Source organism: Cibotium barometz, chromosome 8, assembly GCF_041138505.1.
Source record: "Cibotium barometz isolate CiBa-2024 chromosome 8, ASM4113850v1, whole genome shotgun sequence".
NCBI lineage: Eukaryota > Viridiplantae > Streptophyta > Polypodiopsida > Cyatheales > Cibotiaceae > Cibotium > Cibotium barometz.
In genome coordinates this window covers 7600135-7616886 of record NC_141053.1, presented here as the reverse complement: position 1 = coordinate 7616886, position 16752 = coordinate 7600135, and the positions used below count along the sequence as shown (strand labels likewise).

Sequence of the window (16752 nt, the reverse complement as noted above, 5' to 3'; positions counted from 1 at the left end):
CAAGAAAAAACTCCTTAAGAGTGAAAAAAGCACCATGCTCCATGAAGGGGAATTATAATGCCCCATTCGGGAAAAGAGTATATATGATAGGTATGGCAAAACTTAAAAGCCAATACGAAAAACATATTCTCTTCCCAAGCTCCCATGAAAACCCCTCCTTTTTTGAGAGTCCATGAAAACAACTTTCAGAAACTTTAAAAAAAGGACACATACCTTGTAGCGCATGGGCTCAACAAGCTTTTTAAATCCATGCAAAACACTGAAAGCCTTTTCCAACTTGATTGGAACAGACATTCTGAACTTCATCATGCCCACCTTCGACTTCATATATGCCAATCCTGCTAGATACATATCAAATGAGAGGTGTGCAATGATCAATCTCAATTCCTTCCCAGCCAAGTCTCTAAACAAATAATCTCAATAAGAAGACACGAGAACCTACGAGAACACTTGCATCTAAACTTATGAACTTGACAAATGTAACACAACCACCCCAAACTTAGTTCAGGCTGGGATGTGCTCCTCTTTCTGTCCAGACCTGCTCCATCTGTTTCCAGCCCACTCTTTCTCATAGGCCAGTGCATTAGGGTGTGCTCACCTAATCTACTTGTGTGCTTCCCTAATCCTCGGACCCCCGTCCTTTTATCAACTAGGGCTGACAATGGGAAACACTCAGCAAGTCTCTCATAGTAACCCCAATGGTATGACCGATGCATCCATGCTGGAGATGTGTCATGTGCATGATAAATGCCATGGACATTTTCAGGGCTAAATCCAGAAAAGGCAGCCAGATAAAGAGTATGAACCAGGTAGAGTCAGGTTTGGAGCACAAGATATAGAAGTGGACAGTATGGACTTGGAGCAAGGCCTGGAGGGCATGTCCTGAGTTAGAAGAAAAGGGATGCTGTCAGCTGCTCACAGAGTGTGGTCGGCTGAACCAGAAGACAAGGGGCGGGCTGCAGGCGCATCACCAAGTGAAGAGGACCAGTCGGCTGCGTTAAAGAGCATTTTTATGCATTTATGACTGGCCGACCAGCAGTCGGCCAGCATACCAAGCATCCAAGACCCATATAAATAGCCAAGTGTGCTCATAGATTGAGTCATTCATTCCACTAGGGAGTGGATCAAGGTCTATGATAGTTTTTGGTGTGTTACCACCTTTTATGAAGACAGCCTAGGGCTGTAGTAGAAGTACCTTTTTGTACCATATCAATATACTGAATTTCCAGCACTTCTCTCTCTCTCTACTCTCTCTCTATATCTGCGGTTTGCATCAGATGGTTTCCAAGAGTGTTTAGGGCTTAAAGAAGACCCCCAGAGCTTCCGCTTGTTACAAGATGATACATGTGACAAGGCAAGCACTGTCTTGCCTCAGCCCCGTGTCACTCAGCGTATCTCTAACCTTCCATCATTATCACATATGTCATCACATACCTTGCCAGTCTTTCAGCATGATTGGCGTCTTGCATCAATTGCTAAGCATGACACTCAAGGTTTTGGTTTGCTTAACTCCATTCCACCCTCTTTCCCCTTAGGCACTCACACATCTGCATCACTAGCTTGAAGTTCTTACAATGCCATGCCCAGGAATGTAAGCAGTTGTGTCCCATTCTGCAATTCTGCACCACTGCAGGTCTGAATTTATCCAAACCCTAAAAATATCAAAGTCCAATAATAAGATAGCTTTCTTGAGAAGCACCAGCTCTACCATAACATCCGCCAGAGGCCAAGGGTAGGTGCAGATTTATTTGTGTAGAAATGTCCACTCTGGGGACTTTAAAAACCTATCTCCGATCAGTTTTATCTGGCGCATGTGCATCGATTCTTTCTTAGAGACTTGCCATAAAAACCATTCTATCACCTCTGGAGATGAAGAGCTGACCCGTTCATGATGATGTAGAAGAGCAGAGCTACTATGTAGCCCCCAATCTCTTGAAAAGCAAAAAGAATGTAATCGATGCTCAACATTTTCACACTCTCACAAAAGAGGATATATGACACGAAGATAGAAACCAAAAAAATCGACGAACGAATCAACTTTGACGTGGACGCACAATCTACTGATTTCATGCAATTTTAAGCTGGAAATAGCAGGATATATTCTGTTTGGATATCTGATGAGAAAAGAATACTAACCCGAAGAATGTAACGGAAATGAAAGCTTCGAGGCGACAGAGTGGCCAACGCTTATTAGATCCATTCGTAAGTGAGAGACGATCTTTAGTTCTTGAGGCTCCAGGCTGTTCGGGTCTGTTTTTATTTGGTTACACGGACCCGAGGAATTAAATCACTTACAACCATCCACCCCCCCCCCCCCCCCCCTTTTTTTTTTAAGGCATAGAACGTTAATTCTATAGGCTGTTAAGCACACGTAGAAAAGCATCTCCACGTTCAGCCACTGCTAAAATACCCACCACTCCTCATAGCAAAGCAAAACAAGCAGAATCATCTCCAGCGTATCTCCACAGCATTCCTTATCTCTCCAGCGTATCTCCACAGGTATTCCTTATTTTAACCTTTCTGTGCCGTCTCTATTTTCTTCTGTAGCACGATCTAAGGCGGGCCTGTTGAAACTAGACGACTGCTGTGGGCAGTTTGTTCCATCATCGTCTTTATTAGTTTGTCCATATTTTAGACTCCGTGTGCGCATACATGGACACCTACAATCACAGCATCCCTAGCTACATGGGAAACACATACATTCAGAGCATCCCCAGCTACATGGGCAACACATACGTTCAGAGTATTACATGGCTGCATATGACCGAGCCTCGATCTGGCCGAACGATTCTTATCAGACGCTGATAGGGACACTTGGCTTGGCCCTGCCAAACATGTTGCCATAGCGTCCTATGACATCGAGATATCGAGCTCCATTCGTGTGTATATATGTGACACTACATAATGACAACTCTACTCTTATGTCACTGGCATGGTTGGTGAGATTATGTGAGACAGGTTCACTTGAATTATGGCATAGCTATAGTGGTAGCTCATGTAGTCTGATTTACGCTATAGATAGACCTTTGTATGTTTTAGTGAGTACTTTCTCTTATAGTATGTACACTTATCTTTATATTATGGTTATCAAAAAAGAAAAGAATAGAAAAAAATTCAGTCGTTGAATAATATTTTACTATTAAAAAGACCAAAAGCAAAGTAAAAGGCAAAAACACAGCAAAAGCATCACTTTTTGGCAAAAAAACAAGGTTTCCGTAAGTATAAAAAAAGAATAAGCCTCTCTTTTGAGCATCAAGTTGAAGAACCTCTTCATCGCATTGCCATCTTTGTTGAAGCATCGAGATCATATTCTCCATCGTTATTTACTTGATTATGAACCAAACCATGGAGCTTTTTATCGTTGCCTCTAATTTCAAAGCGCCTCCATCGACTGTAGTATCACGTCATCACATGTCTGTATGACTGTACGAATCTGTACAACCATACAAAACTGTATGAAGCTTTACAAACAAAAAATCAAAAATCTTAAAAATTGCTTTTTGGAGATTTTTATCACCCGAAAACCATTAAAACAGGTTTTATATCAGTTTTCTTTGTCTCAGAAAGAGCTTTTCCATGGTTTCCTTCATTGTGACAAGGCTATAGGAGTTGTGGAGATTATTCATGGGATGAGCAAGTGATACTTGAACTTGAACTTAGATTTGGACTAGAACTTGGATTGGAACTTGGACTTGGATTTGGATTGGAACTAGAACTTGGATTTAAAACTTAGACTTGGACTTAGATATGGACTTGACTAGAATTTGGACTTAGATCTGGACTTGACTGGAATTTGGACTTGGACTTGGACTTGGACTTGGATTTGGATCTGGTACTAGCCCGATGAGAGATTCTTATGGGTCATCTCCATGGTGTGCTAGGCATTAGAGATCTCGTGTCTCAACATAGACTTCGACTTAGGGATTCTATATCGACATATTTGTTTGCTTTTGTATTCATTGATTGTATTAATCATGGGCAGCGTGCCGTGGATTGTTCCTGACAAATTCTTGAAAAGGAGCGAGGCCTGTTTTCCGCTTAGTGTGGTGTACTGTGCAAGATCCATATTCCCTTCTCTCTCTCCCCTCCCTCTCTATATCTTTATCTCTTGGACACGTAGTTAAGTCTGTCACACTGCACGCCCCGCTGGGCTTACAGTGGTATGAGAGCAAGATTTCTCTTAAAGAAACTTTCTTGGGATAATAGGGCCATGTCAAGAGCAGAGAAAAACCAAGGGCCTAATGAAGGGAACAACTATGAGGCCAATCCAGGACTTCAAGATGGGAACCAAGGCCAACAGTCTTGCTCATGAGACCACGGTCATGACATCAGAAGAGTATCATGACTTTCAACAGTTCAGACGACCTCTCAAAGATGAAGAATTTCTTTCTTGAAGAACCAAGAGACAACAAAACCAAAGAAGGGCTCAAGGATCGAGCCATTGAACCAGAGGAGTTGAAGCTACTAAAGCCTATCTTCGGGCCAAAAGAGTCACCATTACAGAAGGATCTAGAGCTACTCGTTCTATTTCTTATGGAGGAGATAGGGAAGCTACTCCTAGACCTGCTCTCTCACATGCAGCTTCCTCACAACAAGTAAGGGAAAGGAAGGCAAAGAAGACAGAGAGATCAGAAGATCATCAGATTGACATCATGCTAGGAAGTTCGACGAGTGGTTTACATTGGTGTTTGGCCCATTGCATGTTTCGATAAATTAAGCCGTGAAATTTTTACGGACCAAAGCTGAAATTTTTACGGACCAAAGCTGAAACAAAACCCTTTTGAAGCATTGAGCCTTTATGCTAGCAAAGGACCGGTGTTGGTTATTCTAGACCTTTTTGTGGTTGAACATGATGAGATTGCATTGGAGCAGTCTTGAACCAAGTAGGCCATGTTGTGGCCTATGAATGTCAAAGACAACAAGGAAGCAGATGCATTATCTTGAAGACCCTTGAGCCATGTGGTTTCTATGGTTTACCATATGGATTTCACTTTGATGAAGGATCCTTATGCTACCAAAGAGGATTTCAAAGATGTTTTGGAATAAATTGCAAATTAGAGATTTGGTGACCTTTTTATGTCATCAAGTAGTATTTTCATATGATGCAAATCCGTTTATGTGTAACAAAGAACTTGAAGACTAAAAGTGTCTATAACTCAAGCTTGGGAGAAGCTACTACAATGGCCTAGCAAAAAGAACATTAACTTTAATGTTCAAGAATGTTGGATTTTGTCAGATGGACAAGTTTGACCAACAAAAGCTAGTAGGATTATTGCACCCATTGAATGTTCTATGGGAGAGTATTGCTATGGATTTTTTCTTTGGATTGCCAAAGTCAGGGAATGATGGTACCTTTCTCAAGATACCAAAAAGATCAACCATGTTTGTTATTGGTTGAACTGTTCAAATCACTGGAGGATATATAATGCCTTCCATGACAGTTTATGGAAACCATGTACAGGTTACCCTCAGAGGAACCTATTTTAGAGGATCCACTAGGGGTGGAAGAACAAGAACAGACTATGTTCCATTTTATGAGAAAAAGAGAAAAGACAGTGGTCAAGAAGTTCCTCTTAGAAATGGATGCAAAAGAATTACTTAAAGGACGATACAAACATACATTGAGTTTATGAGAAAGTGGTTGGTTCAGATATATTTGAAGTACAGGTATATCGACATCTTGCGATCAAGACAGATTCAAGAGAAAGGGATTGTGCCTCTAACTCTCTTCATTGTATATATACTGGACTAGAATTGATCATTATTTTGCTTATAATGGTTATTTGGGCATGCTCTAATTTGGGTGGCAACGATACTCGATAGCCCAAGGAGCAAGATTTATATATGGGAGGCAACGATGCCAGATGACCCATTGGACAACAACGATGCCAAATATATTGAACTTCGCAGTCGCGCGATCATTGCGACCAGATGGCCCAGATTATTGTATTGGATTTTGTAGTCAGGCGGTCATTACGACCAGATGGCCCAAATGACTGTATTGGATTTCGTAGTTGGGCGGTTATTGCGACCAGATCGCCCATATGAATGTACTGGATCTCATAGTTGGGTGGTTAATCCGACCAGATGGCCTAGATGACTATGGAAGACTTCTCGAGCGGACCTAATTACTAGATGGCCTTAAGGATAATCTGAGCAGTTTTTCTCGGGAATCAGATGGCTCATCACAGTCTCGATGAAACCAGATAGGACAATCCATTAATAGGAGGATCATTACTTGTGCATTGCATACTGATGTATGTTTGAATTTCTTTGACTTTGTGTGATGTTTTTGATGTGTGGACAATGCTTGGATTTATGTCATGTGATAGTCCATTGGGCTCCAAACTACCTGGCCAGTACCTACTAGAATACCCAGTAGATGCGAATGATGCATACTTGTTTGTTAACTAGCTTGTGTCTAGTTTTTGTAGAAGGTAAGTATGCATTTATTATATCTAACACATGTGACATGCCATAAAGATGTACCATCAAGAATAAGGACATCGGTCAAAGAAGAAAAAAAAAGGCATTGAGATGTTGCTAGATGAGTAGATGACATCATAGATATGGTGAAAGACCAGATGCACAAGCTCACCAGATGGGACTAGTACCTTGAAACATATGGCCGTATTGGGAACATATGGATATATTTGAAACATATGGAGGTACTTGATATACTTGGAACACATGGATATACATGGAACATATGGATGTGCTTGAAACACTTGTAGTCCGCAGTTGAGAACAACTACGATATAAGAGGGAGGGAATGTAACTATTTGGTCCTCCTAGCTCTATTTCACATGATGAAACCTATGCCTGGACACACCAGACAAAAGTGGAAGAAGACATGGGGACAGGGTCCATAAGGTTTGATTAAGAAAAAGCACCATTCTTGGTCAAAAAGCAAGAAAAAAGTAAAAAGACAAATAGGATTAACCGCCGCGAGCCAAGGGCACCATTGGAAAGAGGAGATTAAGTTAGACCAAAAAGCTTAAAGCCGCTTTTTCAAAAAAGTAGCTCAAGGGCCAAAAAGCAAGGCCTTGAATCTAGAAAAGCAAAAGAAGAACTTTTGACTAAAGTTGAGTAATATTTTATTATTAAAAAGACCAAAAGCAAAGTAAAAGGCAAAAGCAAAGTAAAAGGTAAAAGCAAAGCAAAAGCATCACTTTTTGATAAAAAGCAAGGCTTTCCTAAGTATAAAAGAAGCATGAGCCTCTCTTTCGAGCATCAAGTTGAAGAAGAACCTCTTCATCGTGTTGCCATCTTCGTTGAAGCATGGCGATCATCTTCTCCATCATCATGAACCAAACCATGGAGTTTTTCACCGTTGCCCATTGATTTTAGAGCACCTCCATCGATTGTAGTGCCACATCATCACATGTCTGTACGATTGTATGGATCTATACAACTATACGGAACTGTACGGACATGTGCAGAGCTGTACGGACCAAAAAATCAAAAATCTTGAAAATTTCATAAACCCTAAAATTTGTTTTTTAGAGGTTTTTATCGCTTGAAAATCATTAAAACAAGTTTCACATCAGTTTTCTTGCCAGAAAGAGCTTTTCCATGGTTTCCTTCATTGATTAGCTATTGGAGTTGTGGAGATTATTCATGAGATGAGCAAGTAATACTTGAACTTGAACTTAGATTTGGACTAGAACTTGGATTTGGATTGGAACTAGAACTTGGATTTGGAACTTGGACTTGGACTCGAATATGGGCCTGGCTGGAATTTGGACTTGGACTTGGACTTGGATCTGGATATTGGATCTAGTACTAGCCTGATGAGAGATTCTTGCGGGTCATCCCCGTGGTGTGCTCAACATTAGAGATCTCGTGCCTCGACACACTGACTTTGACTTAGGGATTCTACAACTAAATGTTGAACTATGTGCAAGGGAAGTGGATGAATGAGTGAATAATGGGGAACTCCTTATATAGTGCAAGAGGGAACTGGCCGACACCTCTAGGGCTGGCCGACTGGCCCTAGACAAATAGATAGAAGAAAATCCAGTAAAATCGCAAATAAATAGTATCGGCATATTTGTTTGCTTTTGTATTCATTGATTGTATTGATCTTGGCCAGCATGCTCGTGGATTATTTTTGAATAAATTCCTAAAAGGAGGTGGGGCCTGTTCCTTGTTCAGTGTGGTATATTGTGCAAGACCTTCTCTCTCTGCAAAGTTGCAATAATTTTCATAAAATTTGAGATTTGTAAGTTGTTGATGTATGCATATTTATGTGACTTGTTACAATATAACAAGTTTATAATAGAGTTACAGTTTAGTTGCGGTATAACAGGTTTACAATACTGCATGATGTGAGTGTTAAAAGTTACAGGTTTGATGTAAGTACAGAAGTTTTTGCAAGCATTGTTTGGTAAGTTGTTGTAATATGCAGCACAAGTCTTTGTGTTGGAAGATTTTGCCACACAAATGCTCACACCATCTTCTGTATCCTGAGTTTCGTGAGTTTAGCAATCCACTTTAATACTTCAAACTTTAAAGAGATATGAGAAAGAGATATGAGAGAGAGATATGAGAACTGTACACCAGATTGGGTCCCAAATTACCCACTGAAGGCCCCTTATCCCAATAACGAGATAGTATTTGCTTTATTACTTTAAAGAGAATGACTGTGGACTACAGATAAGCCAAACGCAAGATCGTGGAGGATCGAAAGCCTGGCTGAACTATACACGGCTGTAGAAACACCTCAATGAACTGATCTTGAGCCTATGCACTCTTCCCAAGGGCATGAGGAAGGGTTGCACACCTGAGGCTGAGAAAGGACTGCGGTGGACTGTTCTAAGCTATGTAACTATGTTGTAAATGCTTATGAATGATATATTACCTTCACCAGATGATTGTTTAATGTATGGATGATGCACAAAAGGCAGAATACTGTTGTAGAACTGATGCTGGACTGAAACGCAGACTGTAGACTGAAACTCAATGTTGGAAACTGTTGTAGATTTGCAAATGCATGACTGAACTATCCAGAATACTTGCTGGCTGTGATCTATGCTCAAATGCAGAGGGAACCTATTGTACTGGGGCCTGGCAGGGTCCTGTATGCAGGCACCTATGGGCTGAAGGGACATAACTACTGCGTTAGGGTACAGATGGCTGTGCCTAATGGCTGTAGGGATTGTGGAGCAGTTGATTGCTGAATGGACTGCAAGAAGGGCTGCGCCTAATGATTGTGGAGCTGTGGGCTGCTTAAGGGGACTGCAAGAAGGCTGAAGCACAACACAAACTCCAGAAGGGCAGGAACCAGTCTAGGCTGAAGGCGGGGAATGCTCCTAGTGCTGAGGAGGAAGGCACCTAGCTCACTGAAGACTGAATGAAGACCTAAGCCCTATGCAAGCCTATTTATACTAACTAGGGGCTGGTCAAGTTGGCTGGTCATTTATTTAATAAACTTTATATTTATAAATGACATTAAATGCTAAATAAATACCATAAAATATGGAAAAAATGCTAGATAAATCCTAGTAAATTCCCTAAGGCTTCTAGGATGTTCTAAATGATGCACAGGCATATGAATGGATATTATGCAAGATGCAGAGTGCTTTCTGATGCAAACCCTAAGGCTTTTACTGACTCTACATGCATGAATGATTCTTTCCAAGTGAGTTAAGGGACTTGACTAACTGACTGACTCGCTAAGGCTGAGGAATGACCTACGTAGCTCGTGCCTGACTTATCCTTGACTAAGGATGTACAATGGGGTCACGGCGTACGACAAATATCATCCTATTGGGTTCTAATAATGTACAAATGTTGCACTGCTGATGATGAGCCAATTTGTCACCATGCACTCAGTGTTGCACTCAGTGCAGAGTGCATGTGACAGTTGCTAAAGGTAATCATGTCTGACAGTCGATCCCAAATTGTGAGCAAAAAGCTCAACAAGAATAACTTCTAAGTATGGAAGTTCATGATGAGAAACTTTCTCATGAAAAAATGATATTGGGATTTTGCTTCAAGTGACGACGAGGAGCCGGACCTTTCGAAAGAAAATGTCACTTCTCTCAACAACAAGCACATGCCTTTAAGGCTTGGCATGAGAAAGCCAGCAAAGTGATTTATTGGTTGTCTATTAATGTATTAGATGCTATGATTGGCCATTACAGGATGCATTGACACCTAAGGATGCATAAATACTTTGATTAGGTTGTATATAACAAGTATCAAGGCAAGAAAGATGCAGTTGAAGCAAAAGCTACCTAATGTACATAGGAATAAGATGAATATTAGTGATTACTCATTGGAAGGAAAAGAGCTTGCAGATGTCGTCGCTTCTATTGAAGCTCTAATTGATGACGATGACTTGGTGCTGATCACATTGAATGGACTTAGCAAAGACTATGATTAGTTTTGTACATTTATCTTAACTTGAGAAAACGTCCCAAACTTTGAGAACCTTACAGTCCTTGTCATTGAGAAGATGAATATCGGGAGTGAATCATCTTCTGAAAATATGTAGAAGCAGGCTTTTTACACGGACACAGGTAGAGGCAAATCTTCATCTAGAGACTGAGGTGCAGGCTGTTCAAAAATCATAACCCAGTAAATAGGAATCAAATGCACAAATAGATGGAAGACCACTCTAGAGGCAGGGAGAGCCAAAGAGACCAAGCTGGATGGCAAAGAAATCAACGTGGAAATAGCTTAGAGTGCTATTATTATAGCAAACCAACAAAGGACTGCTATAAAAAGCATCATAATATTAAAAGTGGGAAGTTGCAACAAGGAAACTATACATCCTCAACCAAGTAAGCAAGCCGAAGGTAGAAGTGATCAACGTTTTGTGTAGCATATGCTAAGTTCCATGATTGTAGATGTACTAAATCCTGAAGATATATATGGTATATTGATTCCAATGCTTCTAACCACATGATAAATCATGGCGAGAAGTTTAAAGATATACAAAAAATTAAAAAACTAGGGTATGTGAAAATAGGTGATAATACTCGGCATCCTATTGTGCATGTTGGTAAGGTGTCATTGTTGGCACAATGAAGTACTTGGCTTATAACCTTCATGTTTTAAACATTATAAAGAACCTGGTTTTAATTGGACAAATGGTTAAGCACGGTCTGGAAGTGAGGTTTAATCCTCATGGATGTTATGTAGAAGAATTAGAAGCAGATTTCGATGGACTCCATCATAGGCTTTTCTACTAAAGTGAGTCATAACAATATGATTTGAATGATAGTGGATTGCTTTAGTAAACAATCCTATTTCATTTCTTTTAAGAATACATTGACATATTAATAAGCCACACACATATTCACGAAGAAAAACTTTATACATCATGACTTACCTTGAATCATTGTATTCGATAGAGACTCAAAGTTTTATAGCCATTTTTGGACTACATTGTTTGAGAATTTAGACATAAAGTTGGATTCCATGATCACATTCCATTAGACAAAGAGAGGTAACCATTTTGGATTTACTTAGAGCTTATGTTTTATATCAACCAAAACTTTGGGATAAATATATCACCTTCTACAATTTACCTATAAAAAGACACCTCACTCAGTCATTAGGCAAGTACCATTTGAGATTATTTATAGGTAGGCTTTACCCATTCCAACTACATGCCTTTCTCATAGAATCATGTGACTTTGTTTGAGATCTTGAGGATTGTTGATTAAGAACAATTACTTGAGCTTAACATTATCATTGTGATCATCAGCACAATATTATTACATGCATGGGTAATGCTTACATAAAATATATTTTTACCTTTAATAATCATCCTAGTGAAGATGCTCAGTGAATGCATGATGAGTGGTTTTTTTGTGTCCAAATCTCATTCGCTTATATAATCAAACATGCAACTCAAGTCAGGTGCTAACTCAAGCAAGAGGAAATGTTAGATCTCATCTTGGTTATGCGGGGATGCCCATGTGACCAATATGCTGATGGAGTGGTATCATGGGTGAGAGGTGTATGTATTTGGAGCCATGGTAGTGTTATTAGTATTGTGGGTGATCTCTATGTTAAATACTGAGCTAGTTTATTATTACTGTATGTGTTTGTGCCTACTTTACATTATCAGGTCGAGATTGACTTTATGGATTATTCCAATTATTTGTTGTAACTGATATGGTTAATGTTCATGAGATAGGTGATGAGAGCATCCTCGAGGGCATGTATTGAGGTGATACATTGATGATAGGTTGTATATAGAACACATGTGAACAACCACCTATGGTGTTGTACGGAGTATTATTTTGGTTGGTCGAGTGTGACATTTTTGGATTTCATATTATTCTACCTATTTTGTATAGTTGGGGTGTTGATTTATAAGCTTACTTTACTCATTTATTTTTATGTAAAAACCTTATATGCATGGACATATGGCTGTATTTGTAAAGGGAAGCCCAATTTTGATCTGAAAGCTATTATTGGGCTAATTTTGCAATACAATATTTAAATATCCATGTGAGAAGAGGAAGTCTCTCGTGTGTCGAGGGAGGGAGGGGAGATTACACCCAATGCTTTTGTCTTATGGTTTTATTCATGTTTTGTCTTAGGTTGTTTTATTTACTTATGTCAATTATTTAAGCTATAGTTGTAGACATGTATGTGGTCTCATTGTCCAAGATCATGTCAGTCAAAGTTTCCTCTTTCAACACATATGTACCATTTACAGGTGTTGCCCAACCTCATGCATTTTAATTGCCCATTCAAGGGTATTGCACAATTATATGTATCATAATAAGGATATGTACCACATTCACAATCCCAAGGACCGACCAATGAGAGAGTCTTAATATTCGGACTCGTACCATGCACGATCCAAATGAGGTCTCAGAGTTGTGATGATCCAAGGGTGCGAGATTGCAAATCTATCTTTCTCTTATCACCTAGACCTACACTACACCCATTTACCCAATGGGTATTTCGTGCATGGTGGCATGAAAAAGATAGTGAAGGGTATCAACAAAGTCTCGAGCCTCAAGCCTCTACCCTTATGATCTAAACACAATAACCTCTATGGTGATACTCTATCCAAAACTGACAATTAGCTATTAGCTAGCTTCCATCGTGGGGGATTGATATCTTTTGGGGAGTCATTCTCTACACATTCTGCACTAGCCACCACCCCACACTGTATAGACACACACACACACAGAATAAATCTAGATAAACCAAAATTATATCACTTTCCCTTCTTTGCTGAAAATGTAGTTATTGTTAGCACATTCATCCCCAATTTTTGCCCATGTCTGGTGTCCTTTTGGTCCCTTTTGCATGGCCCTTAATTGTGGGCTGGCCACCCTTACTTTATATATTTTTTTGGGGTTTTTCCCAACCTGGATGCCTTTTTCCCAGTTGGCTAGCTCTCCCCACCTATAAATAGGTGGGGAGGCCTCTCAGTTTTGCATCTTGCCTAGTCTATCTTTTGCTCCCTCACTTATGAGACTACTTTTGTCTCTTGCTTGGGACTATATCACTTGAGTATATTCAGCATAGTTACTCCATATCTCTCTCTCTCTTGCACTCTCTACTCATCACACTCTAGTGCTTATTTGCTTCCGCTCTGTGCACTCTTTCATGGTATCATCGCTTTCCTCTCCGATGGACATTCCCTTTTGCGTTTTTCTCTCCGGTGGACATTTCCTTTTGCAGAGGGGGATTGTGGTGGTTCAGGATTTGGTGGCACCTTTGGTACCTGTGGGCGGACACTTCTTCTTTTGAGATTGTGTATATTTCTGAGATTGAGCCCAAGCTTTTATGATGGCTGCCCCAACTACTCTTCATATGTTCTCTAAGTCTGCAAAGTTGGATGGTTCCAACTACACCTTGTGTAAGGTGAATGTGAAATTAGCCTTGCGTGGCACGGATCTTTGGGATTGGCTTGTTACACCTGCCAATGCCTCTGCGGAGAATGTGTGTCAGTGGAGGAAGACTGATGGACAGATCTATGGCTTTCTCCTCCTGAATTATCAGGATTTGGTTCTTCGACACTTCATCTATGCTCCAGATGATGCTTCTACTTTCTATGTGTGTGGCAGTTGCTTTGTGACTTGTATGGTGATGCTAGCAATTGGCAGATGGTTTCTGCTTTTGGGTGCTATGCAGCCAATGATCTTATGGATACTTCTTTTGGAGATGTTCCTGCAGCAAAGGATAGTGGGCTTGTTTTGCTCACTGCATCTGAGGAGTTTGTTTCTCCTGTTGCCTTGCCTTTAGTTTCTGTGCATACTTCTCCTTGCTAGGATGATATCTCTAGTAATGTTTTTTTGAGGAAGATAGTGGGCTATCTTTCCTCACAGCTTCTGAGGGGGATTTGTCTCATATTGCTTCGCCTCCGACTCTTTCTTCATCAACCAGTGACCAGGATGTGTTGCTGGTCCCTTTGCCTTCTATGGAGGAGCTTGCTTCTATGCTGTGTGATGCTATTGGAGCCTACTACTACTTCAGTTACCACTACTATGAATGTTCCTACTACTACTTCAGTTACCACTACTGTGAATGTTCCTATTTCCCTTACTCTGTGTGAGGATTCTGGATTGTAGTCAGGTGTGTCCGTGACCGTGTCTAGGGCATAGTGGTACTTCCAGGGATTGAAGGATTGGAATTTGGATTTGGTTGGGCTTGTGGAGTCCCGACATTAGTTTTCAGAGGGGGCATGGGTTGGTCTCAATTTTGCATCTTGCCTAGTCTATCTTTTGCTCCCTCACTTATGAGACTACTTCTGTCTCTTGCTAGGGTTGTATCACTTCAGTATATTCAGCATAGTTACACCATATCTCTCTCTCTTGCACTCTCTACTCAGCACACTCTAGTGCTTATTTGCTTCCACTTTGCACTCTTTCAGTTATTACCGTGTTAATTCATTGAGGTCCTACACAAGTGTGGCAACCATCAATAATCTAATACACTATTAATCTATTTATCAATCTAATACAGTGTTTATGGATTAATAGTGGGGCCAACACTAACAATCAAGGATAAAGCAAGGATGGACACATAAACATAACAAAGAACTAAGATATGAAGCACTAGTGTTCAACGACTTGGACGGGCACCCGTAATGGTTTGATACTTATGGCAATTCTTCCCACTTCAAGATCATGTGGAAATAGCTAGAATGAATTCCCTCGTAATGTACTTCATGGATGCATTATGAGATTATTGCATAAGAAATACATCACTTGTGAGCCATGGTATCCGACCAACCACACTTTAAGTGTGTGTGAACTATATGGCCTTGTATATAAGTCAATTTTTGTCATAATGCAATATACTTTTCCATTTTGCAAAATTAAGTCTTGCTCTGCGAATCATCTTCTTGAACACATGCTTAGTGAGATGCTAGTGAGCTTGTGTGAGGGAGTGTGTGAGGTGAGAAGAGAGACTAGAACCTATAGTCTAACACATCAGTGTGACAATGCTCGTCGTCGTGTGGGGGAGAGAAGCAGCAAAACAAGCTTCCCAAGGAGGAGTGGAGCACTTGGAGCATGGCTCAAGCTTGGTTGTTGAGTTTCTAATGATAATACTTAAAGTAGAGGTAGAGTGATTCTCTATTCTCTAAGCCTATACATTTTTTATGGCACAACCAATGAGCAATCCCTTGGCTTCTTGTTTTTTCTCTAAATCATACTCATTGTCCACACTTTTGCGTAGTGGGATTTGATAGAGATTTGTGTGAGATCTAACATGTTTTTCTCTCATTTTTGTATAAAATGATTGCATTTTTCTCATGATTTTAGGCTAATTTAAGTGTTAAATCATGTTTAGATTAGTTATTTGTGTTTATATATAGCATGCATAAAGTGAAATTGTAATGAAGGGTTATTTTAATACCCAAAGTTGTAAAAATTAGAATAAGGGCTCGTGGAAGAGTAGTTGTTTGGATCATTTGTTATTTGGACCTATAGTCATTTCTTGGAGTACATTGGTACTAATATTTAGGCTTTCATGGGAGTTGGCTTGTGATCCTTCATGTGTGGATTATCACATGGCTTCCTCGGGTATGGCTTAGACCCATTCACTCGTTGTTGCTATCATCTTCATGTTTTCCTGATGTATGGTTATGCTATGGCTATGGAGTTCTCATATGTTTTTTATCATGAGTATTTTCTACAATTTCTTTTATTTTCATGATCACCTTGCTTACATTAGTATCAAAGCCCTAATTTTGATCAAGGACAAGAAGAAACTACAAAAAAAAAAGAGTGTATACACATTTTTCTTGCATTTCTTAAATATGTGCACACATTGTCTAATTTTCTTGACAAATGTTTCACAATTTCCCTAATTTTAGGGCAACATTGAGTGTAATCTTTGCAAGCAATGGTGTGAGTGGGAGTCCTCCTTTGTCCTTACCTCTTTGCTTGGATCCTTTGCTGGTCGGTCTTCCTTGTCCTTGTCTTCTGTAGGCTCTTTGTCCCCTTTCTTTTCTTGCTTGTAGGCTCTTTGATGGTCAGTCTTCCTTGTCCTTGTCTTCTATAGGCTCTTTGTACCCTTACTTTTCTTGCTTATCATTGCCTTTATCATCCTCACCTACTCCCCCTTCAGAGCTATCTGACTCTTCTAGGCCTTTGTGCTTGTCCAAACGTTTGAGTTTTTCAAGGAGATCTTCGACATCTCCTTGCTCTCCTTATGGGATTGTCTGCTCTGCTGTGATCAAGATTCATTGAATATTTGTGCAAACTTACAATAGTAAGAGTGTTTTCAAGTTTAATCCGCTATTATTTTACATTTCTTATTACT

General features: G+C 40.0%; 1 protein-coding gene across 2 annotated transcripts in view; it reads right to left on the bottom strand.

Annotated features, from left to right (window-relative positions):
• LOC147635868 (Haloacid dehalogenase-like hydrolase (HAD) superfamily protein) overlaps positions 1 to 2598 on the bottom strand; it is a 62581-nt gene extending 59983 nt beyond the window's left edge. Inside the window, exons 1-3 of one of the 2 annotated variants that reach the window (XM_086801247.1) lie at positions 2415 to 2598; positions 2137 to 2250; positions 214 to 341 (exon numbers count right to left, since the gene is read on the bottom strand). In XM_086801247.1, coding sequence (XP_086657373.1) covers positions 214 to 341; positions 2137 to 2250; positions 2415 to 2424 — 252 coding nt within the window. In that variant the 5' untranslated portion in view covers positions 2425 to 2598. The remainder of the gene's footprint in view (positions 1 to 213; positions 342 to 2136; positions 2251 to 2414) is intronic. The other variant, XM_086801248.1, reaches the window with a different exon arrangement.
• Between the last annotated feature and the right edge of the window lie 14154 nt (positions 2599 to 16752).